This window comes from Melanotaenia boesemani, chromosome 16 (assembly GCF_017639745.1).
Source record: "Melanotaenia boesemani isolate fMelBoe1 chromosome 16, fMelBoe1.pri, whole genome shotgun sequence".
NCBI classification, from domain to species: Eukaryota; Metazoa; Chordata; class Actinopteri; order Atheriniformes; family Melanotaeniidae; genus Melanotaenia; species Melanotaenia boesemani.
In genome coordinates this window covers 13,130,077-13,154,404 of record NC_055697.1, presented here as the reverse complement: position 1 = coordinate 13,154,404, position 24,328 = coordinate 13,130,077, and the positions used below count along the sequence as shown (strand labels likewise).

The following is a 24,328-nucleotide window of genomic DNA, read 5'->3' as shown; positions in this document are numbered from 1 at the left end:
CTCAAACTAACATACAATATGACTGCTACAGAGGGATTATGTGACTAGTGCAAAAAAAGAAAAGAAAAAATCTAAAGTTAAATGACAACATTTATTCATTAAATCTGAGTACAGTAACCCAGTACAAAACATCACACAAGATTTCATCCAATGAACAGCATGTCACAAAAATAATAAGTACTTAGAATTCCAGAAGACTTCTTTTGAGGGCTTCTTCCAACTCTGCAGAAATAAACAGAAGCACAAGATGATACACCTTTAAAATGACAGAGTAAAAAACCATCATAATACATTTCATCATGATTTTTTTAACCCAGCGTCCTCGTGTTAATAACGTTAGGCTTATAAATTTATATATTTTACAGCTTCCACATTCTTTTACACTGGTCCTAGAAAATGAAGCCACACACTTAAATATCCAGACATGTTGAGGCATTACATCACACATCAAAGTAAAAAGTCTTTCATCTAGGAAATAGAAAGCAAGAAGAAAAATCAAGCAAAGTATTCCACAAAAATAATTGAAGGATTTACGGTGCATGGAACAATTTGCATTTCTATTAGGCTCTTCCTTTTTTCTCTGATCAAAATAGTTCATTTCTAAGTTTAATCTTCATTTCTTAATATTCAAATTGTTGCTTTATTTGTTTTATATAAGTAATATAACTATTGTTTCAGTTTTGTGTTTCTCTGTTTTGCACTTCTGCCTACACGAAGAGTCTGGCCAGCCACAGAACAGCTCACACACATCTCATCTGACCTTGGAACAATCGATTAGCCAAGTCAAAATAATAATAAATCAGTAAGAATACACAAAGTGTTATGTAACAGATTCAGGAAAAGTGGATAGAATATAGAATATAACTAATTCAGTTGGAAGCTGTGGAGGTAGAGTTACAGAAATAAAATGACATGCTGCCTTATGAACATACCTGCCGACTCTCTCGCTTCTTCTGCACTCAGAGACAGCACACGCTTTATTTCATCATCCGCTTCATCTGTAAGCAAAATTAAAAACGACTGAGCTTAAGATTTTCTACAACGTGAACCTCAGATATTTCTCTTCAAGTTTCATGGAGCAGAAAGAAAAAACGCTGCAATTATTTATCTATTTGTGTGTGAGTTTAGCTTATATTCACGTGCTTCTTTCTCATTCTTGGTCTGAGTAATACTCAGAAACTTTGCCAGTAATTTATCTTTAATTTCTTTAAGTATAAAACCAGAATCAGATGCTGCATAATATAAATAATAAATGTGTTTCATTTTATTACCATCATTATCCGGCTTGATCTCCACAGCATTTATTATCTTTACAGCAGTGGGTTCTGCTTTTGAGTCCTTCCTGCAGGTCCTGGAGCTCATGCAGGGTTCCAGGGTACAGTGCTGGGAATGATAGTGTTTATGGAAACTTGGCACACCCTTAAAACTTTCCTGACATGCTTTACATTCTACATCAAAGGTCTTGTCCAGATTCAAGGCTCCGTGTTTTGTGTGGATGTGAGTCTTCATCTGTGCATAGGATGCCACAGAAATGCTGCACGGAGCACACATATACTGGCATTTTCCTTCAGCAGCTAGGTTTTTCATACATCGTGTATAAGTAGCTTTCATTTCTTCTTTGCTCTTTTCTGAGCCCATGCATGGGCATGTAAGCTGATGGATTCCTTCAGCAGCAGTAGGCTGAACAACTTCTGTATCATCCATACAGTAGTAGTCCTTACTGTGAAGGCTTTTGTAGTGCTCCATGAACTCCTCCTCAGATTCAAACTGCATGCTGTCGCACAAGCCGCAGAAATGGAAACTCTTTATCTGCCCGCCATGCTCATTCGTGCAGTGTCTCCGCACAGTGGATTCTTTAAAGAATTTTTGAGGACAGTGTCCACAGATGAATCTCTGGAAGCTGTGACTGCTCATGTCACTGCAGTGTTTTTGGACAGCCGCTTCAGAGTTGAAGACGTCTTCACACATCCTGCACATCCACGTGTACTCCACTGTTGAAGAACATGTCTCCATCATGTTCTGCTGGACTTTGGACACAGAGAGCAAGGTTACTTCATTGCTCGTGGAAGGCTTGGCATCAAGAACTGTGGCAAGACCCTCAGGGACCTCTTGCTCAGCGAAGTAGGTGTGTCCACTGTGAGAGTCAGACACGTGAGACAGGATATCTTCATACCGGGGCATTTCCAGTTTGCACTTACGGCAGTAGAACAGGAAGTTGGAGAGATGCGCTCCCCCATGGAAACGACTCATATGCAGGCGTGCGATTGAGGACTCTCCCATGTGTTTGCCACATACACCACACTGATGGAAAATCTGGTTCGCAGCCAGGAGGTGCTTACTGGCTGTACTCTCTTCCGAGAACTGCAGACCACACTCACAGAACCATGCTAAAGTCCTGCTACTGCTGGCATTCATAGTTTGACTTAGTCTCTGCCTTTTAGCTGGAGATCCATCACAATCACTCCTCTTGTTTCTTCTTTGAAAAGATATCTCCAGGCCAGTGGACTGTCTTTTTTCCTGCGCTTCCATTGCCCTCTGGGTGTACTGAATTTCACTGAAACTGCTGTATTGAACAAGTGCTTTTGCAATTGTTTGATTGACCTCAACATCGTGCTGCATCGATTCTTTGTGTCTTTCTATTTCAGCCTGGCTGAAGAAGATTTGAGAGCAGAGAGGACACTGCCCTCGCACTTGCAGTCGTTTCATTACGTCCACTATTGTTTTGTCAGCTTTGGCCACAGCACAGCCGTGTCTGCAGAGCACACTGAAAAAGTAAAATGTAGGAAAGGATTACTAAAAACAGCTCTACAAAACATCTCTGTATGTGTACATATGTAAATTACAATGAAACCTACTTAAAGTGAGCTTGAGCTGCTTGATGTGAGATCAGTACTTTGTGACATAAAGAGCATTGGATAGTGAACGCTACTTCCTTGCACAGAGTGATAAGACGATTCTTAACAAGCTGTGGGACAGGAACTGGTAGGGCTGCTCCTCTGTTGTCTTTAACAAAGAAAAACACAGTAAAAGTTATAATGTTTTGATCACATAGTACTGTATCCGCCTGTCAGATGCGACTTGCCTTATCACACTATAAATCAGGGGTGCCCAAGTTCGGTCCTCGAGATCTACCATTCTGCAACTTTTAGATGCACCCTTCTCCAACACACTTGAATCAGATGTCATCTGCATGTCATTCAGCTCTGCAGAGGCCTGGTAACAAGCCAGTCATTTGATTCAGGTGTGTTGGAGAAGGGTTGCATCTAAAAGTTGCAGGATGGTAGATCTCGAGGACCGGACTTGGGCAGCCCTGCTATAAATCTTTTAACACAGTATATATATATAAATCTGTAAATAAGTTATCACTGCTTTATAAGTACTGTGTCAACAATTTGAATATATATTGTTTTAATGATTATCTGTTTTAGATGTTTCCCTGCTCCAACACTCCTGATTCAAATCAAATGGTTTCAACAGCTTATTGGGTTCTGCAGTGACTTGTTAATTTGAATCAGGCGTGTTGGAGCAGGGAAACATCTAAAACTTGCAAGACTGTGGTCCTTTAGGACCAGGGTTTCCCACCACTGATTTACAGTGTGAAAACAATGTTCAGTAAACCTTACCATTCATGGCGAGCGACTCTGTGAAGTGATTTTTGGCTGACATGTGCTGAAGACACTCATCTCGGAGGTTGAAGAGGAGGTAGCAGGCTGGGCAGGCAAAACACACAATCCGCTGATAGGTCTGATTCATGCTGTGCCCATCAGGACTGGGTGAGGATACCTAGTGACCAAAACAGACAAAAATAAGATTTACACCACTGTACATCAGTTATTATCATTTATAACTAGTTCAGAGGTAAGATCATCCACACGGCATAGTGAGAAAAAAAAAAACAATCTTGCAACCTTTGACTCAACATGTCTCCTCCAAGCTTCCTTGGTTGGATAATGATGACTACAGGCAACACAAGCAAAGAGATCAGGTTGACTTCCCCGAAGATTGATTGCTGGATCACAAGGAGAATGATCAAACCTGCACAAAAGGTGTTTTAGTAAACAACCCCAAAAAAACATCCAAGCCGGTAAAAAGCACAAACAGTAACAACATGCTACCCTGAAAACATAGAATGACATGAAATTACCTTTTTAAGTGCCCATCAAGGAGGGAAACGTTGTCGTAAATACGACCACAGTTAATTACTGGACACGTGTGTCTTGTTGAACTACCTCTGGGGAAAGAAGCAAGTGTGTGCCGTCTTCCTGAACCAGCACTGATCACCCCAGGTTTCAGACCTAAATAAACACAAGTTTATCAAGTCTACTTGTCATCGCTTTTAATCTGCCAAGACATATTTAAAAAATGATAAACATCAACATTGTGATGAAAAATGGTAATTGTAGCAGCACAAAATAGTATGATTATCGTAACATAAAAGAAATATTAAGCTGTCCTACCCACTCAGCTCAAACACGTTTGCAAATGACAACATTAGTTATGATGAAAATTGACTTCTGATCCAGATTAAAAATTCACCTGGCATCTTCAACCACATGTCTACACAGCGCTTTGCTTCCTGATTGATCCCATTTGTAGAAGTAACAGCTAACTCCTGCTGTCCATGAGCTTTTTGTAAGATTTGTTTTTCCTGAAAAAGAAAAAAAAGGAATACCTGGATAAAATATATCCTGGTTGTTTGTACATATAAAGAAATTAAAGGCGCTGGTATCTTTTGAAAATGTTTAACAACACTATTTTAAGTGATCAATTGTTTATTATTGTGTCAAGTGAATATAATATTGTTTTTCAGTTTCTATCTTTTATGTCCACAGGGGGGCATTACCACAATTAACCCCTAAAACACCACAACATACAGAAAAATCCAGCAAAGTCTAAATTTGTAGGGTGATCATACGATTCAAATTTTTAAAAATTCCACAAAATAACAACAATAACAAATTAATATTATTTTTTGCCACTATGAAATTTATGCTAAATATAAGTGACTAGATGAAGTGATGATAATAAAGTGAGTTTTGTCTCAGCACTGATTACATTAGATGTGCACTTTTGCCTTCTTTTTCATTTTTATGATTAAAAATTTACTTTTACAATGACAATCTTTCTTTAATGTATAATAAAGTATCCAAATGAGAACAGTTAGCGGGCACATTAAATAAAAGCAACAAATGATGGAAGCTTGTTTTGTTAAAAAAAAAAAAAAAAAAGTTACCTTGAATGCTCTGCATTTAGCTGCTCTTTCCTTTTTCTCTTGAGCCACCTGGTGTGCAAGTCTGTCAAGCGTAGACACAACGTGTGCTTTGTGCTGGGTGATTTTGTCTTCAAGCTACAGTTGGAAAACAGAGGTAACATTTTCAGAAGACTCTTAACTGGGATCAACACTGTCTTGTATGATCAGAGAAGATCTGTGCAACCACTAACCGTGACTACTGATGATGAACATCCCTCATCCTCACTATCACTCAGCAGATCAATACATTCCAATACTGGTCTAAGAGGACCTTCCTGAAGTAAGACCAAGAAAACACACCCATAGTCCACACTTTGAGTTGGGTTTTGTGCTTCAGAACATTTAATTTGACTTAAATAACAGATATCACAGCATCAATATAAGGCATGTGAAATAAGTGTCCTTTAGAAACAGAGTGATTCAAGTTTAAGGATAGCTGAAAAGATGTGGATAAACTTAAAGAAATTCATTCAGTCTTCTTTGTTTTTCCTTCTAGACGGTAGTGGCTGAAGTCTATCCCAGCTGCCATGAAGCTAGAGGCAAATACACCCTAGACAGTCACCAGTCCATATTAGGACTGAAACAAATTTGGCACAATAATATTGTGTGGACAACTTTAATTCACACAGTAGATGTTTTGTATCATCCCTATTTATACTGCAGCCACCTTGGGCATTTGCTTTTAGTGCCATAGGTTTGATCTTGAGTCAACGAAAAGACTGCCTCGATCAGGAATATATAACAAAAATACTGATTCAGGCAAGGTAACTAACTTTAATGCTGATAATGAATATATGACACCTTTAGCAAACTTATTTGCAAAATTGTTCATTTGCTCAGTCAGCTCTCTAAAATTAATATACTGTATAAAGTTGTTATACCATTGTTAATATGCATTACCAGGCAAGTTCAAACTTGAAAAATGAATATGCATGAATAGAAAAATGGACTTGATCGTTATTGGCAACAGTTGTACAACCTAAAGACCACTGACACCTAAATAAATTAAATTAACTGGTAATCTAGTCTCATTTTAAGGGCAACATTAAGCTGCTGCACATATTAGTTAAGTAAATGTAAAGACAGAAATGAAGTCATTCCAATTGATCGTGTTATCTTTTGCACGTTTATAAGATAAAGTGTACACATGACTTACTGATACAAACTCCACTTCTTCTTCCAACTCCACTTCTTCTTCCATCTCATCTTCGTCTGCCTCGTTTGGAGAAGACATCTTTTTCTGAAAAGAAAGGAGAACTTAATGTAAACTTATAAACTGTTGTCATATTCCCTTTGACCGCAATCGGCAGAATTGAGCTCAAAAACTGCTCCGTTCGCCGGAAGAAGTTGTTACCCGCCAATGTGTAACGTTTGAGGACCGACATAAATTGAACGTAAAATGCCTTTAGCTGTAGCTCATCGACACGAGTCATATTTCTGTTACTGAAGACGACCTTAAAACCTCATTATGGTCAACAACAAGTTCATCTGTTCGCTAATGTTTTGTTACTCACAACATCCATCTGCAACTTTTTTTAGCAGCTCAATCTTTACCAGCAATCCAAGCTGTTGCCAAACATTAGAGGTTCTCTGTAAGCTAATGTTAGGCTAGCGAGCCGACGTTGTATGCAACTTGCACTGGCTGTACTCTGCTTAACGAAAATCCAATAAATGCCGAAATATGATTTTTGCTAGCTTTACCAAATTAGTCAATTAATTAAACCAAGCCTTTCTTTACCCAATTTGTTTCCTGTTGACTCCTCCGTTGACAGCGTTGACTTGCTGCAATCCCAAACTAACTTGAACGCAGCTAGTCTGGATTGCAACGTCATTTGTAGCCGGTGTGCTCCTTTTTCTCGCGGAGTATGCCGAAAAGACGGGGTTCTTGGCTTGTTACACAGAACAAACTGAGGACTCTCCGCCTGTCTGCTTTTACTTTATACGGGCAATAGGAATACAAAGGCCAAGCTGTTTATGTCCCAGTCTTTAGAATTGCTGAATCTCAGTTATAACATGAACTGTAAAAGTACTTGATTGTACATAAAAATAAACATAAAATGGAAATATATGGAAATTGAACATAATATTACGCAGTTTTTCTCAAAACATCCCAGTATATTTTGTTGTATTCTATTAAAACGTTTTAGAAGCCTAACAAATAGAATTTGGTATAAAGTAGCACCCATTCTAGCCTAAATAAACACCTGGAACCCTGGTACATATTTATATGCAGGTACGCGTTTCACATAACGTGTACAACGTTTACAAATATGATTATGAATATACTGTAAGATTATATTTTTTAACAATAACGTGATGATTTAACCTTTTCTGAGGTAGAATTTAGGGCTGAAGTTGCATACAGTCGTATTATATTTGATAAAGTATGCAATGCATGATAAATACAACAGGGCAAAGTAGCCTGTATTGTTTTTCTACTGTGCAGCTTATGAAAAAACACGTCTAAATGAATTATTTGTAATATTGGAGTATATTTAATTTGGGAATGGGTTGGAATGTTAACTAAATATCGAGGTTTTGCCCTTTTGAATAAAACTCGCATGATTATTTCAGGAGATGGTTTCACTTCATCCAAAAATTACATAACCCGTGTTGGATTATAACCACATATTATTTCTGTCTTATCCCCCTCCACCCAAATCCTGCGCACACAACATTCATTTGATTGCTTTACTGAGCATGTTTATTCAGAGTAAAGGTATATTATGGTGGTAGGCCTATAGCCTATGGTTGGACTACCTGCCACAGTCATCTATGGTGGAGTTTTATTCAGTAGGGGTTGTCGCAGCAATAGTGGTCTGGTCCAGACCATGGCCACTGTAATGAGTGGTCCCTACCACTAGGGGGCGACAACATCCATGGTCCGGACCACTGATGTAGTACCCCCTAGTGGCAGGGACCACTCATCACAGTGGTCCGGACCATGGTCTGGACCAGACCACTATTTTCGCAACAACCCCCTCTCCTTGGACCTCAGACTTCTTTGCACTGAACACATCAAAATAAAAATGAACATTTACACGAAAAAGGACTGAAATTTAGACTTTTCTGTTAAACTACCTGAACTGCGGTGTAGGTCAAAAGACTGTGTTACTCCAAGTCCAGTAGACTTCTAATCTACTTTTCTTGGTGATTTTAATCACGTCAGTCTAACAGCCAGTGCTGGACTGACCATTGGGCATACCGGGCACTTGCGGACTCCAGTAATTTTTTTAAAAATGCATTTATTTAGAGGACAAGTAAATATTCAGATAATATTTTTGCCCCAGCTTCATTAACTCACAATGTTGGATCAAAGTACTTTCTAGGAAGCACATATTTATTTATTTTTTACAATAAAAGACATTTTTAATACATTTTTTGTACATTTCTATATTTACATTGTAACAGAATTCAACACTGTAATGGATTTCCCAGTTCAGTTTATCTGAAGCTTATGAAACATGTGTATTAACATTTTGGATGCTGACACACAAAGTAAAAAGATGTTGACACTGAAATGTAAGCTGGCCATGAGAAGCATCAACTGCACATAAAGCAATACTTCAGCACAGTCACCAGGAATGAAGAGGTGCTCCCAGTGCAATGAGGCAAAAAAAGTTTAGTACTGACAACCCTGGTGGTTTTTAATCACAGTTTGGATCAACTGGACTGAAAATAAATGTTATAGCAGGAATGAAGTGTCACTTGAGCTGTGGTCCATTGTCGACACATCTGTAACCATACTGCCGCTGGTTTGATTTAAAGTGTCCTCTGACAAAAGAGGAGTGTCCGCTGTAGGGAATCGCATGGAAGGATTGGAGGAGATCACCACCACGTAACGATCACTGTCCTCATCATTGTCCTCATCCTCCTCCAGGCACCTGTGAATGTCTGCAGTAACTACTGTATTTTCTGCTGCCTGACAGCTGCAAGAAGGGGATGAGCTAAACACTTGCTGCTCTGCAGGAAATGCTGCCCCATCAGTGTCCTCTTCAGGAAAGCTGGTATTAATATAAATGATGTCTTCTTTGCTGGATGACTCTGGAAGTTTTTCTGCAAGCTTTTCCAACATTTCCCGCAGCTGGGTAAACAAAGGTCGGTCCAATGGATCGGCTCTCCAGCAGCAGTACATGATCTCATACCTAGATACAGTTGAAAAAATTATTCTAGCATTAATGAAAATATTTATATCAGTAAAATATTAACTTTATATCTACTTCCACTGCCGCTGGCAGTGATGAATGAACCATCAAGTTTAAGAGGATTCACTTTACAAACTTGCTTGTTGGGCAGTGGAGAGGAAATTCAGAAAAAGTGAAAAAGTAGTTGCTGTATATCAACATTTTGCTGATTAGGTTTAGCATGTAGTTTGCTATGAGAAAAATGGCATTGTATTTATTTGTTACTTTAATTTTTTACACCGATTCATCTAAGAAGTTCTGATCTAAACCCAAAGATTCATACTACCTCTTTGGCATAATAAAGATCCTATAAAACCGTACTAAGAAAGCAAACATAATGCCATCCCTGGGTTTTGCATATCAGCACAACTGCAGAAAAACTGCACAGTCAACATCCAGGACTTCATAGTATAGATGCCAATTCCCCTCTTCTAACTTTTCCAATCATATACTTAGTTTTCAGTTTGTTTTAAGGTATATTTAACTCTAAAACAATCCAAACCAGTTGAATTAGTGTCTTAAAACAAGGAACACTTACAGTTCATCCAAACAGTCTGGTGGCTGCTTCAGTCTGTGACCTTCAACAAGATGGTCATAAATCTCATGGTTCTGGACTCCTGGGTACGGTGTCATACCTCGTGTAGCAATTTCCCACATGGTAACACCAAACGCCCACTGCATGACACAGAATATGGGATGGTTACTCTCTTCGATAATCAACTAGGTATTCATTATCCTATAAAGCTTTGGAAATGTTGAGCCAGATAAAGTATGAGAAATAATAACAATATTCTGGATGTTGCTGCATGATTAACTTAATTTCGATTGGTAATGCTGCTATATTCTATATGACTTTAAAATCAATTAAACTACAAAAGCAGGGAAAAAATACTAAGCAAAGTAAAAAGCCTAAACTGAAACTAACACTGTTGAATGATGAGATAAGAAATGTTACAACAAAATCAATAAATATCCTTTAAAGGGAAGGGGATGGTAATTTAGATTTCAGATAAAAGGTTGTGAAATATCTTAGTGGTTCAACACAAATCACCAGAGAACGATCACAAGGAGTTAGTTCTGCTTTTAGAGACTCTCCAGTGTTTTTCCACGGACTGTTATTGAAAAAGATGCAGTTTGTACTTACCACATCACTCTTTACAGTAAAGACTCTGTCTGCCAGACTTTCCACTGCAATCCACTTCACAGGCATTTTGGCTATTCTGCCCTGCCGGTAATAATCTCCACTGTAGATCTTCTTAGATAACCCAAAGTCTGCCACACACACTGTCATGTCATCACGCAACCTGTAAGACCAATAAAACAAGTGTGAAACAGGAAAACGAAACTAGAAGAACCTAAATAGCAAGTTGAATTCTGCAAAATCATATTACACTGACCTGTAAGTGACAATAAATTATTTTAAGTCTATTGCAACTGCATATGAACCAGAAAACAAGCAACTTACATGCAGTTTCGTGCCGCCAGGTCACGATGCAGAAAGTTACGGCCACTGAGATATTCCATACCCAAAGCAATGTCAATCATGAACTTTAGGAGTGTCTGAGTGGGTAAGAACTGTGAAAAAACAAAAAAAAAACACATACCATATACAGTTATATTGTTAGATATATAAATTATATATATATATATATATATATATATAAATATTCAGTATACTATGTCATTTGGATTTTGTCTGAAAGTTTACCATTGGACTCTCTCCCAGGCGTGAGCGCAGCAGGAAGCTGTGTAGATCTCCATACTTCATGAATGGGAGGATGACCATGGGTTTAGGAAAATGTCCAGAGCCTACTTCCAAGCACACACCTTAAAAAGGACAAGGCAACTCAAATAAATAATGTGCCAATGAAAAGGGTTTAAAAAAAAACAGAAGAATCTACAATATTTCAGAGGTAATTTGAATATCTCACCGAGCAGTTTGATGACATTAGGATGGTTGAAGTCTTTCATGCAGGCTGCCTCATTCAGGAACTCTTCAATCTCCCTTTGCGAAAAGCTATCCACTGTTTGATGGGAAAATCAAATATTTGTCTCCTCTGTTGGTTCAGAAGTTTATGAATATTTAAATCTGTCAAAAACATGGGACTCACATTTCATTGTCTTTACAGCAACTTTTTCAGATGTGCCATCTTGTTGTCTTAGATGCCCCTCAACCACAGAGCCAAATTCACCTGGTGCAAAATTCAACCACACCATGAGTACTTTATACTATAGGCAATGCATCTTGTGTGTAAATATCAAGATAAATATAATTGATATGCATGAAATGACTTGCTCACCCTCTCCCAGAACTTTTCCGATTGAGAGCAAGTTCCTTAAGATCATTACATCCTGAAGCTTAGCCTGGAGTTCATCGCTAACACCAAGGTTCCCAACTGCAGCCAAAAGGGACAACGGTTTGGTTTAAAATCAGCCAGCATAAATGTAAATATTAACACAATTCTCTCTCTTCTTGAACGTACGCGTTATAGATACTGCTGATCTATTGTAGGACCTCTGGTTTGTGTACTCGATGACAGGTTGCTGCTTTTCTCCACCTCTAAAAACCCACCTGCAGGGGGAGACAAGGGAAAAGGAGAAAACCCCAATAAATTTATTGACATCTGGTAAAAACAAGAATACACACATAAGCCAAGATTCAGGCAAAGAGGTGATCATAGCAAAGAAGACTTCTATGCTGTTCTGTTCCTGACTGAATCAGTTTTTTTTTTCTTATCTACGCAGCAGTCTGTGACACATTATCCATATCCTGAAACACAAGAGTGAGTCACAACCTCCAAATCAAAGACCACCAGAGAATTAGCAGCTGCACAGTTATAACCAGCCTCTGGTGCAGACAAAGATGACTAAGAGGAAGTAAAAACAGTTTATTAAATTATTCTGGAAGTTCAGAAGAAAAGATGTATGTCCACCTGCCAGTAAAAAGTTGTCTCACCACTAGTTGTTGTTTTCAGAGCTAAATAAAGACAATTAGATGACAAATACAGGCAACTTCAAAGATAATCATAACTGGAGAACTGTCAGTAATTGGTTTGTAATTGTGAGCATACCCAAAAAAAGAGTTGCAAGTCCTGTTGCGTAAACAGAGAGCCCCCCAGATGATGAGCAGAAAAAGGCAGATGGCACACGCCACAGCAAGCACAACTGAGACAGAGTACGGGACCTTTGTTTCAGGACTGGATGAGGGGGACACCACTGATTCTAAGACAAGAGGGCAAAAAAAAGACATGACAAAAGTTTTTAAACTTTAGTAAATTCAGATAGAGAAGAAAATCTCATGTTCAGGATTAGTTTTCTGCCTGAAATTACCAAAATAAAATTCTTTTAGCTCAAAAATTAGGTTTCACTGGCATCCATAAATGTTTCACGTGTCACTCAGTATCTGTTATTGACCTAAGTACAAATGTCAAGCAAAGAATAACTAGCTGACATTTCCATTTTTAACAGTTTAACTGAGCAATAAAAGTGCACTCAACCTTAACAAGAAACTGTGAAACACTGTTTAAAACAGAAGGTTAAAAGACATCTACAGAAATCTATAAATATTATATTTTTATGTACACTAAAAATGGATAACTATGAACATAGCAAAAGAACATTATATGGGTTATAACTCTTAATTCTTAGGTTATACATATTACGACAACATATTTCTCACTGCCATGATTTATAAAAAGAAACACTCAGATAAAAATGCTGAGATAGTGTTTGAATATCTAAGTATACCCCATGATTCCGTAGAACCTCCTTTAGCAGTAATACTTGAAGTAATTATTTCCTGTATGAAGTCATCAGTCTCATCATTGTCGAGAATTTGGTTCAGTTTCCTTCACTGCATTGTTCCAATTTATTGAGGTTTGTAGGCATTTGTTTATGAACAGTAACAGCATTTCAATTAGACTGAGGTCTGGACTTTGAGTCTTTGCAGCAGTGTGATTCTTTTCTTTCGCAGCCATTCAGCTGTAGATTTCCTGTGGTGTTTGGTATCATTTTCCTGTTGTATGACCCAGTTTCAGCCAATCTTTAGCTTTCAGACAGATGGTCTCACACCTGACTCTAAAATACTTTGAAATAATGAGGAGTTCATCATCAGCTCATTGATTACGAGGTCCTGAGGTATTGATGATGCAAACCAGGCCTTAATCATCATTCCTCCATGAGCATGTTTGACAGATGGTATGAGGTGTTTGTACTAATATGTTCGGTTTGGTTTCCGAAAATACTGTGCTGTAAATTATGGCCAACCAACTCCAGTTTGGTCTTATCTATCCAAAGAACACTGCTCCAAAAGTCTTGTCATTTGTTCACATCTAGTTTTGCAAATCTAAGCCATGCTGTCATGTCCTTTTTATAAACAAGCTTTCTCCTGCAACCTTCCAAATGAGACATACATGTTCACTCTTTTCCTAATTGTATTGCAGAAAGAGAACGTGCAAACTCCAGAACCCTTTTTGATGTGGGGTACCCACCACATCACACATTTTGGCTTGGTTTTGGTTAAATAAATAATAAGTTGCAATATGTTATGTGCTGCTGGTCATCCGAGGTTGTATTCAGCTCATTTTAAGGCCTGGTAAATACTAGATGACATTCTACTTCTTTGATATGTATTACCTTTGGAGTATTTACTTGTTCCAAGTGACTTTTTGCTAGTTTATAAAGTTAACAGTTTACAGATCATGAGATGAGGAGATAAAACAATAAAGCAGCTCACTGTCTTCTGGCACAAAGAACCAGACTCGTGGGCTGACCATGCCGCTCCCTGCCTGTGTGCATGCGGCCACCTCCACACTGTAGGTCATGTTGAATTCCTTCACAGGTACAAAGGCTGTGGTAGCATCAGTGTGGACCTGAAATAACAAAACAACCAAATGATGAGAATGTGGACTGTGCCTGGTACCATAATCATTTCTCTTCTAATGATATGTAAAGGTTAATTATTGTCTTTGTGGAAAGAAAAGTCCAAGCTGCCAGAAGTACACAGAGACTACACCAACAACAGGCAGCATGTTGGAAGAGTATACTAAAGAACATAAAGAACTAAGAGCAAGCTCAACAGTTTTCCCATTCCCTTTCAAATGATTTACTTTTTTAAATAAATAAATATAATATTAATAGCAAAGAAAAAAAAATGTAAGTATGTAGAGGTGTTTTTGTAGGTACTTCCAGTATGAAACCTTTCTGGGTAAATCCTAGGGAACTGAACAGCAGGGATCTTGTATATAATGAAACCTCCTAAGAGGAACAGGTTCTGGACAAGCCTGTGTACTGAGTGTGAAGGAACATGTGACAGACATATTTCACAACCCCACATGGTATCGTCTTGTGCTGCTCTGCCTTACCAAAGTGCTGACAAGGATGCTGAACCCATGATTTATGTCTGTAATGTTTGTGACTTCTCACAAAGGCCAACGTGTGGTTCAAGTTTCATGCAACACTAAACTCTTTGGAAGAAATCTCAGTCAAAACAAAATTACGGCACCATGACTTCCACAAGAGATAAATGTATCATACTGACATTTAAATCTGGATGGACTATTCTGATTTCTCCACATCAATGAGTCTGAGGGTTAAACGTGATGCGTGTGTGCATATTTTCAACTAAAAACATCCCCGACTGACTGGATGGCAAGGATATTTGGTTCTAAGGTACACAACCCATTGAATTCTCCCATACACTCTTATGACTCACGGCCATATGCCAAATGAAAACTACTGATGACCAGTTTTCACACTATCAGCTTCCTTTAAATACAACACATACAGGAAGGATTGGAATCCCCCTATTGTGTGACAGAGCTCTATTGCAGTAAAAGCAGGATGACTATGAAGAAAAATTTTCATGGATGAGTTCATTGTGTATTTGATGTTCAAAAGTGATGGAATTCAACAATATTTAACACAGGGAATTGAAAAATCTCATCTTCTGAATAACTTTTCTTGTTTTTTGGATTTTTGAGACAAGTAGAAAAAAGTTGTTCATAAATTATAGGGAAGATGAACTTTGGCTCTGAAGGAAGGGCAAAAGGAGAAGCAAATATCCCCAATCTGCAAAAGTCATTTTTATATTTGTCATACTAGTCATCAAAACAAATATATAAAGATAAATTATGTGATTGCTTAATTAACTGTATGCATTTCCCATTAAAAGCTAGAGGGAAAGAATAACAATAATAATAAACTGTCAAATCTCTAATTCCTCGGCTGCAGACACGCTTACCTTTTTCTGATCTGTCCCATGTCTTACAATTACATCATAACCTCGTAGGATGCCATTAATCTTATCATCTGGTGGAGGCTTCCACTTGATCACGAGCCATGACTCATTCAAGTGTACGGTGACATTTCGAGGATAAACTGATGGCACTGAGAATGTAACAAGACATGGCAAATAAGTGTTATGACATGATTTATGTCCATAATGAAGTCATAAGACTCCATATATAAAAGAAAATGAAACAAGACTGCCTTTACTGAAATCTTTGATTACAGTTAGGTATGTGGTCACTTCCTGGAATAGCAAATCAACTGTTTAACTTAAATGTGCCCAGTGGTGGAGTTAGGAAGGAAACTCTCAACAGCTCCACCCAGTAAGAACTTTGTGCATTCTCAGAGTGGCCACTCCTATTTCCCGAATGACCCATCAAAAAAACAACAGATTTAGTGGACACCACATTTTTTCCAAAAAGGGAACTGCTGAAAGCAGAACAGGTGTAGTAAATGTGTAAGTTAGAAAAATTCCAGCTATTACATACTGCTCCTGTAAGGAGGTTTATATTAAGCACATTCTGAAAGAGAAAGTAGCAGACCTAATTACATAGTGTTGCAACCTTAAAAACTAACAAAAGAATAATTAAATAATGAAGCTGGAACAAAATACATGGCTTCCAAGAAGAAACTTAAATTCAATCATTCAGTGAAGTTTTTTTTAAACTGTGATAGATTTAGTTTAAATTGGAGTCATTTACCCATCTTAGCTACAAATCTGTTGCAACTTCCAGCAAAATTCTGTATGCAAACACTCCTTCAACAGTAACACACCTCCTTCTGTGGTGTTGCTCTGGATCCATGTTGTGACAGGAGAGGCTCCCACCTCATTACTACAGGATACACTCATGTTGTACCACGTCATAGCCTTTAGTCCAGGGACTTCACATTGAAAAGGGGGTACGGTGACATTGATTAACCTGGTGGTCATCACTTCCCCTTTCCTCCGACTCACCTCTTTAACCTTGGATGGAGAAAAGAACAGGTGATTGATCTCATTGTGTGGAGCGATAGTCCTGGTTGCTCAGATATGTGACTTACCCTGATGTGGCAGTTAGTGAGTGGAGAGAATCCATCGTGTCCAGGGCTCCAGCTCAGCATCAGCTTGTTGGCCTGCCTCACCGTTACAGCAACATTAGACACAGGACTGGGAAGAACTACAAAACATAAAAACTCTTTTACTCCCAACCTTGGAGTTTGAAGACATAAAAGGCTAAAAGGCTGTAGTTTTACCTTTAATATGGATATTTGCTTCTCTGGATGTGGTGACACCTTTGCTGTTGTAAGCTTCACAGCTAAACTGAGTGTCCTCATCAACACCTGCAATTGGAACATTGGAGAGGATAAATTAGTATGTAAAACTCAATCAGTATTTCACAACAATACTATGTGAAACCCTACAGTAAAAATAAACAAGAAACTTTGTCTTCATTCTCTGGATTTGACCCAAAAAAACTGGTTTATCTCTCTGTTAAAGGCGATTCTGAAGCAGAAGTGTCATGTCAGCCTCATTAAAAGGACGTGAGAGATAACACACACACACACTTGGTGATGACTCACCCTTTAATTACACATAAAAAGTTCACACAGCTCAATTTGAGCCTCCTAAATATCATGCACTGTAGTAACAATCCTTTTGCCAGGTCTCTTTTCCCAGACACACCATTTCCCTCTTTCAACGGCCACACGTCGGGCCAGCTCGAGTAGGACCGGGACATCTGTGAAATAATGTCCCTTTTGTGCTCTGTTTTCCAGCGTCTCCATCTCGGAAACATTTCCACAAAGCTTATCACACAGCTGCCTGTGAGAGATGACTGGAACTGACTTGGGATGTTTTTTTGACTTTTTGCTGAATATCTTGTTAGGGGTACAAAGTGTCTTACTCTGCACCAACACACTAACTACAGAACGTTGCCTGCAACAGATTTTTCTTTGAACAGACAGAATCCTCAAATTTATAGGTTCCTCTCTTTATTTTACATTAATCAAATCTGCATAATAAAGAGAATTGCACAAATGCATCAGTGCATTACCAGCCAAGCTGTTTAAATGTAATTACCAAATACCTCACTGCAACCTGCATGGCAAACAGATGGTTGAGCCACAGCGGAAACCCAAAATGCCTGAGTGTTTCCTTTGGAGGGTTAGGGTTATACTTTACCAAATAAATAAACGGACAACAGTGGTTAAGAAAATTTCATGAAGATCCCAACCTCATTTCTCTGCTTAACCTTGCAATAACATTCCTTCTCACGGAGTGATAGAAAGTCAGCTTCTGCTGGGTTGAAACATTGCTGTGAATAGTTTGTCATGTAGCTCTTGTGACCATGGTCAATTTGAAACGATAACACAAAACTTTTATAACTCCCCATTCTGTCTATTTGACCTAAAAGACTCCCAGTGGGAGTATGGAGGAGCTACAATGAAATAATGTAGCCGTAATGTGGCTATTCAGAGTTGCAGTTTATGCTGGAAGAGAACCTTCGCTGCATGGCAGGTCATGTCCTTACAAAAACTATTTTTTTAAGTTGTGTATTTTTTTGGGAAAAAGGAAATGAATCAAAGTTCAAAACTACCATTTCTGCTTTCAGTTTAGGCAGTAAGTAAATAAAAACAAAAAGCAATAACACAATTGAAAAATGGAACGAGTTGGCCAGTCATACAGGAACTGGGACAGAGTTTTGAGCAGATTGGAATAACCAACATACATAATTTGGAAGTTCTGCAATGTCGATCCAGCACCCTCTAATTATCAGGTTTGAGGATCCTGAGCTCCCTGAGCTGCCTATATATAAATTATATATATATATAGTTTTTCCCCCCATTTGCTATTCAGGGAGAAAATTCAGCCACTAATTACTCTGTCAGCTTAAAACAAAACTTTCAACATTTCAGTCCTAAATAACTTGCAAGGGTGCATTTATTCAATCAGGTTCAACTGCTGTTTCTCGCTACGGAACCAGTTAAAAGTATAAAGCTCATAGAGCACATGCCTGGGAAAGTAATGCTAGGGGTGTTTTTCCATTTTAACAGACAGATTCCTTTTCTCTGTTCTCAATGAAAAGATGCAAAGATAAATATATTATCTTTTAGATACAGGTGGGCCATTAAATCTTCATCCTAAAAAGCTGATTATTCTGTGTTTCATCATATGCTGCAATGAGCTGCTTGTACAGTATAACTCAGCTTGTGTTTGGGTGTTTTATGTAAACCAGCTTTCATAAAACTGTTCAACTACACTAAGTACCTGAATAGCCGGCTCTCTTCTCTGGGGCCATGTGCTAGATCAACCAGTTTTTGATGAGCTGGCCTTTGAATAGTTTAAAATGCGAATAGTTAAAATACCTAAACTCCCAACCAGTCAAAGCTGAGCCTCTTGGATAAGAGGTGAAATGTCCTCAAGAACAAAAACGATGTCAAGCTGTCTTCTCTTACACATATGTAAAAAGTTTCTATATCTAAAAAGTAAGAAATAATCTGCTTTTTTTATCCCTTTTGGAATAAACTGTACCAGTATTTAGCAATGTTTTTTAAAAATGCACGTCTTTCATTAAGTAAGGAAGAAAAGAAATCATCACAACAAGGGCACTATCACTAGTCCACCCTCTCATGAACGAGGGGCCCTACAGACTAACAGTATGCATGAAGTGAGTATGCAAAGAAGTGGGTTTACACTGCTCTGTTATGCCAATATTTGGTGTTGCACAGAGCTCTGCTGCAGCCTACCAGCGTCTGTGTTCAGCCCCTCCCTGTTGGATAGTGGGCTGTCATGTGAAAGAGGCCTTTGTATACCAATCCAACCCCCGAACAGACTCCCTGCGCAGACCCCCATCCCCTCACTACCAGGGCCCTTGCACACGCTGGACCACAGCACAGCTCTGAACCTTTAACCCCCTCAGCTTCTGGCCACATTGCTACTCACTGGCAGTGGAGATAAAAGTTAGCCTGTAGCAACCATTAAATGAAGGGTTAGAGTATACAGAGCAAAGGTTGTGCTTCCAATAAAAAATGTTTGCTTTTAAGATCAGAGCAGTTGGAGGCACAACAGGAGAGTCCATTTTTAAGAACAAGTTACTTTTTATAAATTAATGCAATTATTCCAATTCAAGAAATTTCCTACTAATATGACTTGCAAGAATGCCATGTGTTAAAATGAGGTGGCACATAAGGCTGAAGTAAACAATTTTCACTGGAAAAAAAAATGCATAACAGTGCATCACAACTGCACTAACCCAAATAACCCAACTAACCCAACTAACCTAAAGAGTCAAGAATACATGAATTGCACATTGTCAAATACACAAGTTCAACTTATCCATATGCATCATATCCAAAGCTGGAGAGCAATGTCAAACAAAGCTAAAATCCCATCCACAGTAGAAAGCCCCAGCACATCTGCCAGCCCAGTCAAAACAATCTCCAGTTTCACACCACAATGATTCGACTCTGTGCCTTAGTTTCCATTTTTCTGTCACACAATGCTCCACCTCCAAGACTGTTTTCTACTAAAAGTTAGACACTGACTACCCTCAAGTACTTTATAGAAACCCACTTCAAAAGAACACTATATCATTTTAAATTTCAGTGCAGCTCCAGATTATGTTCTTTAGAACTGCTCTTAGTGGAAGACTGAGTTTCTTATAATCTTTATGTTGGTAAACTAATGCTGCTGGGTTTGGGTCGGTTTTGAGAGACTTTTTCTTATTATTTTATGGTTTATAGCACAAAAAAATGTTTCTTTTTAAAGAAACTATATTTCTTAGCAGAGTTAGAAGAGTAGATCTTTGCCCTTAATATCCCTCTGCTAAATACAAGGATATAGCTAGTTGCTGGTTGGCCTAGCTTGTTATTATGACTGGAAACAGGAACATGTTTGGCCTTGTTCTGTTCAAAGGGAACAACAAGTAGCATGTGGTACCTTTTAAGCTTACCAATTAACTTGTGACATGCTTAGCCCATGAAAAAAACTTAAGTTAAAGATATCCGGTGCCCGAAGGTTCAGGTTTTTAACATCAGCATCACCACCCTCTTGAAAACATTTGTTGCATGTCTCCTCTCTTATAACAATATTATTCCTCTATGAAACAAAACAAATAGAAGAAAATCTTGCAAAAACAATCCATCAGATGTTCTCAGGTGCAGCCTAGTGTAAACTTTCCATTTTCCTGCTAAGCAAAGTTAACCATCTCTTAGCCCAACCTACATATCTGCTTTGAACCAAGTTGCTTTACTGTAATGAGGCTTAAGTATAACACTGATGGTGCACTTGCATTCACTAAACAGCTAGCAGAGCAGAGTTACAAAAAGCAATGACCATGCATGAATGACTGCTGTTAACCATTCAGCTATGCAACATGGTGCTAAATCTTACTGCAGTAAGCAAGTCATGGATGCTGAGGCAGCAGAGACAAGAGAGAATAGAAACCACCGAATAAGTAGTGAGAGACTAAATCCACACTTTGTTGCAAGCATCGATCCAAGCATCTTTTTACCAGCAAGAAAAACTGGTTTTCCGTCACTGAAGAAAACTTGTTAATTGGGATTCAAAGCTGTAATGTTTGTCTTATTTCTACCACACTATACTTCTAAAAGCATAAATATAACAGCTAGCTTTACCGTTAGAAAACTTAATAAAAAAATCACTTCTTCAGCTTTGTACAAGTCAGGCTGACAAAAGAAAAAAGAATAGGTGTGATAAACCACAATTTCATCTTCTGCCTCTTTCTCACTGATTCAATATGTTACTCAGACTTCTGCAGTCATATTCTGATCATCCATTAGAAAATGTGTGAGAACAGAAAGAAGTTTTTGCCCCGCAAGGGGAACAAGCAGAGAGAAGGAACTGTTACAAGGTAGATGAGACAGAAAGACATCAGGTAGACTGGACTGTGTGGTCAGAGTCCTACCTGACACAGAGAAGCTGCTGGGAGAGTTATGAAAGTCGCTATCAGCTACTCCGCCACGTAACCAGCGGATTTGAACAGGTTCTGGAGGTCCAACTGCCGCACAAGACAGGGTGAATGGTGTGTCTCTTGTTATGTTCACATCCTCCGGGTGTTGAGTAAATGTAGGCAGACCTGAAAACAGATCAAAGAAAGAGTGGAAATCTAACAACAATGTAAACAAATTAAGTTTCTATGTCATCTTCTGATTAAAAACTCACCTTCTACCTCTAGAATGACTGGCTGAGACATTTTTATCTCATTGCCAATACTCAGTGTGCAGCGATACTCTCCAGCATCCGCTTTCTGTACTTGATTAATGCTGTAATGCAGAACATAAGCGCACATCATTAAATATATTCCACTTTTCATACCTTTCTTATTGCCTTAGAGCACCACATACATGACAGTTGAGACGTGAGTCGTGACCCCGTCTGTAGTGGTTTTGAGCTCATTGATCACCACGTGAATGTTTGTGGGCAGATCCTCGCCATTCTTCTTCCAGACGATGGTGGGGTCCAGCCTGGCATCCGGAATGTCGATGGAACAGTTGAATTTGGCTTCATTGCCCTCTGATAGTTGGATGGAGGGGGTGGTGGGCTTGAAGTGCAGCCTTCTGAGCTCATCTCTGCTCAAGTAAACTGTGGAAACGTGCCGGGGTATCACAACAGGCTCTGAGGTCCTGGTTGGTCGACGAAAATGTTGGGCTGTTTCCAGAAGGAGATGTTAGGGTTGTGTTACAGTGAGTGAAGTACTATCAGCAGTATACTATAGGAAAATAGGGGTGGATGGTTTGAATGTAAACCACAAAAAGCTGTGACACAACATTATAAGAAAGGACTGAAAATTGTTATGATAAATTTGGCAAAATGAACTCAACCAGCCTGAAGCATACTTTTTCAAGTAATTGATATTTCATGATAACATGAGAGAAAACGGTGGACAAATCATTATCCCATTTAGTCTTCACTTGTTATAGGACAATGTCACCATTTTAGTTTAAAATAAAAAGCTTAATTGCATTTCTCTGAAGAAAATATTATCTCTAAGGTTTATCATCACTAATGAATAACAGTTTGTGACAAAATGTGCATTTATGTCTTTGGACGTGTTTGTGGAGATTATGATGGAAAATGCCGAGATTGTTGTTGTGTTCAATTAAAACTATTACAAATTACTATTACAACTTAGTGAGGTGAAATCAAACTTTTTAAATATGTCAGGGGGTTTTTTTCAGTAAATCAGTTACCCTTTAAATCCTATGACAAAAAAATATTTTTATTATCTTTACTAGTTTTTGTTAGTTACATTTTTACTACATTTTTCAATTAAATTCATTATTTTAGAATCCTGTAATATTCCACTCTAGGAGGATCTCGTTTTTTCTTATCAGCTTATCTATGAACTACTTTGAACTGCAGTCATCTCTATGAATGCTGCCAAACAAAGTCCCATTAATTCCATCAGTGAAGTTTTGCGGCGCTCTTCAAGCAGACGACCGAGATTCAACTGCAACTTTGAGGGGCCTGAAGTAAGCTCAGGAAAACACTAAACCCCCCCAAAGAAAATAAAGAAAATAAACAACTTACCGCTGACCGAACTCCCCAGAAGAATGGCTACAGCTGCTGTCGAGAGAAAAACTGTAAACCAGCCGGAGCTTGACATATTTGCCACGATCGACCTGAAAGTGGACACGTCAAACAGCTGCGGCTCTCTTGTCCCGCAACACAACAGCGTGGAAACGATTTAACTTTGTGGAGACTGTGTCAAAACGGACGATTCGCCTCCGACAAAACGCAACATCACCTAGTTGAGCAGTGTCTACACAGCCTGTGTGAGGTTGTTGTTGACCCAACGCTGCATAACTTTGGGGGGAGAAAGTTTAGTATGTAGTTACGTCACAGGAGGGATCCCATGAAGGCGGGACATGAACGTAGCAGTCAAACAGCAGATAAGTGGGACAACACCATAGACTGTATATAAAAGACAACACACATTAACAAAATTCTCGATATCAACACAAAAGCAAAAGCAACACAATATAATATAATATAATATAATATAAAACTTTTAAAATAGATATATTTTTGTCTTCAAAAATATAACATCAGCATACTTTATAATAATTACTATGTACACATAAGTAACCTACACACTGCATGTGAGCCCAACTCCTCCACCACGTGGTCACTTTTAGCTACTGAGCTTTTCATGGTCTAGAATAGCCAAAAGAATACCATCAGTGTATTTTACCTAAATGCACTGGCATTGCTGTTTGGCAATCACACCAAAAGGTTTATTTAAAAGATGTTGTGAAGCTTCAAACTTCCATCTTTGGAGCACTTCAATCATCTTCTGTCATTTATCAAAAAATCTGCCTAGGAAAACTGCCAAGGTTCACTTTGAGGTTTTCTAAGGCAGATTTCTGTTATCATGCCCATAAGGATTTCCTACAAAGCACACATTTCATTTAGTTGATGATAATGATGGCTACATTTAATCCCTGTGGCTCATTGGGTGCTTGATTAAACTAAGCCATCAATATAGTCAATATAGTAGACTGTAGAAAAAGTTGTATCTCATACGAAAAAGATTAATCCAGCGAGTTACATTTGTAATAGATTTAAAGAGAAACTGTGACCAGACAGTAAACTACAATCTCC

General features: G+C 38.5%; 2 protein-coding genes across 3 annotated transcripts; both read right to left on the bottom strand.

Moving 5' to 3' along the window:
- Positions 1-77: 77 nt before the first annotated feature.
- On the bottom strand, positions 78-7,139 carry znf451 (zinc finger protein 451). Of its 2 annotated transcripts, XM_042009949.1 has the most exons (12): positions 6,990-7,138; positions 6,408-6,491; positions 5,443-5,526; positions 5,234-5,347; positions 4,537-4,648; positions 4,145-4,295; positions 3,909-4,035; positions 3,624-3,783; positions 2,856-3,003; positions 1,272-2,764; positions 933-998; positions 78-222 (listed from the first exon to the last, which is right to left on the bottom strand). In XM_042009949.1, exons 2-12 carry the CDS (start codon positions 6,483-6,485, stop codon positions 182-184), a joined length of 2,574 nt encoding a protein of 857 aa, XP_041865883.1. In that variant the 5' UTR covers positions 6,486-6,491; positions 6,990-7,138; the 3' UTR covers positions 78-181. The 2 variants fall into 2 exon arrangements, with proteins under 2 accessions (XP_041865883.1, XP_041865884.1); XM_042009950.1 differs by lacking the exon at positions 5,443-5,526 and having other exon boundaries at positions 6,990-7,139.
- A 1,449-nt stretch (positions 7,140-8,588) lies between these two features.
- mertka (c-mer proto-oncogene tyrosine kinase a) lies at positions 8,589-23,636 on the bottom strand. Its single transcript, XM_042009948.1, has 19 exons — positions 23,255-23,636; positions 22,069-22,372; positions 21,887-21,987; positions 21,630-21,800; positions 16,957-17,043; positions 16,765-16,880; positions 16,498-16,687; positions 15,677-15,822; positions 14,171-14,306; positions 12,507-12,657; positions 11,919-12,007; positions 11,736-11,831; positions 11,547-11,627; positions 11,367-11,459; positions 11,144-11,262; positions 10,901-11,010; positions 10,580-10,739; positions 9,974-10,110; positions 8,589-9,396 (listed from the first exon to the last, which is right to left on the bottom strand). Exons 1-19 carry the CDS (start codon positions 23,328-23,330, stop codon positions 8,937-8,939), a joined length of 2,823 nt encoding a protein of 940 aa, XP_041865882.1. The 5' UTR covers positions 23,331-23,636; the 3' UTR covers positions 8,589-8,936.
- Positions 23,637-24,328: the final 692 nt, after the last annotated feature.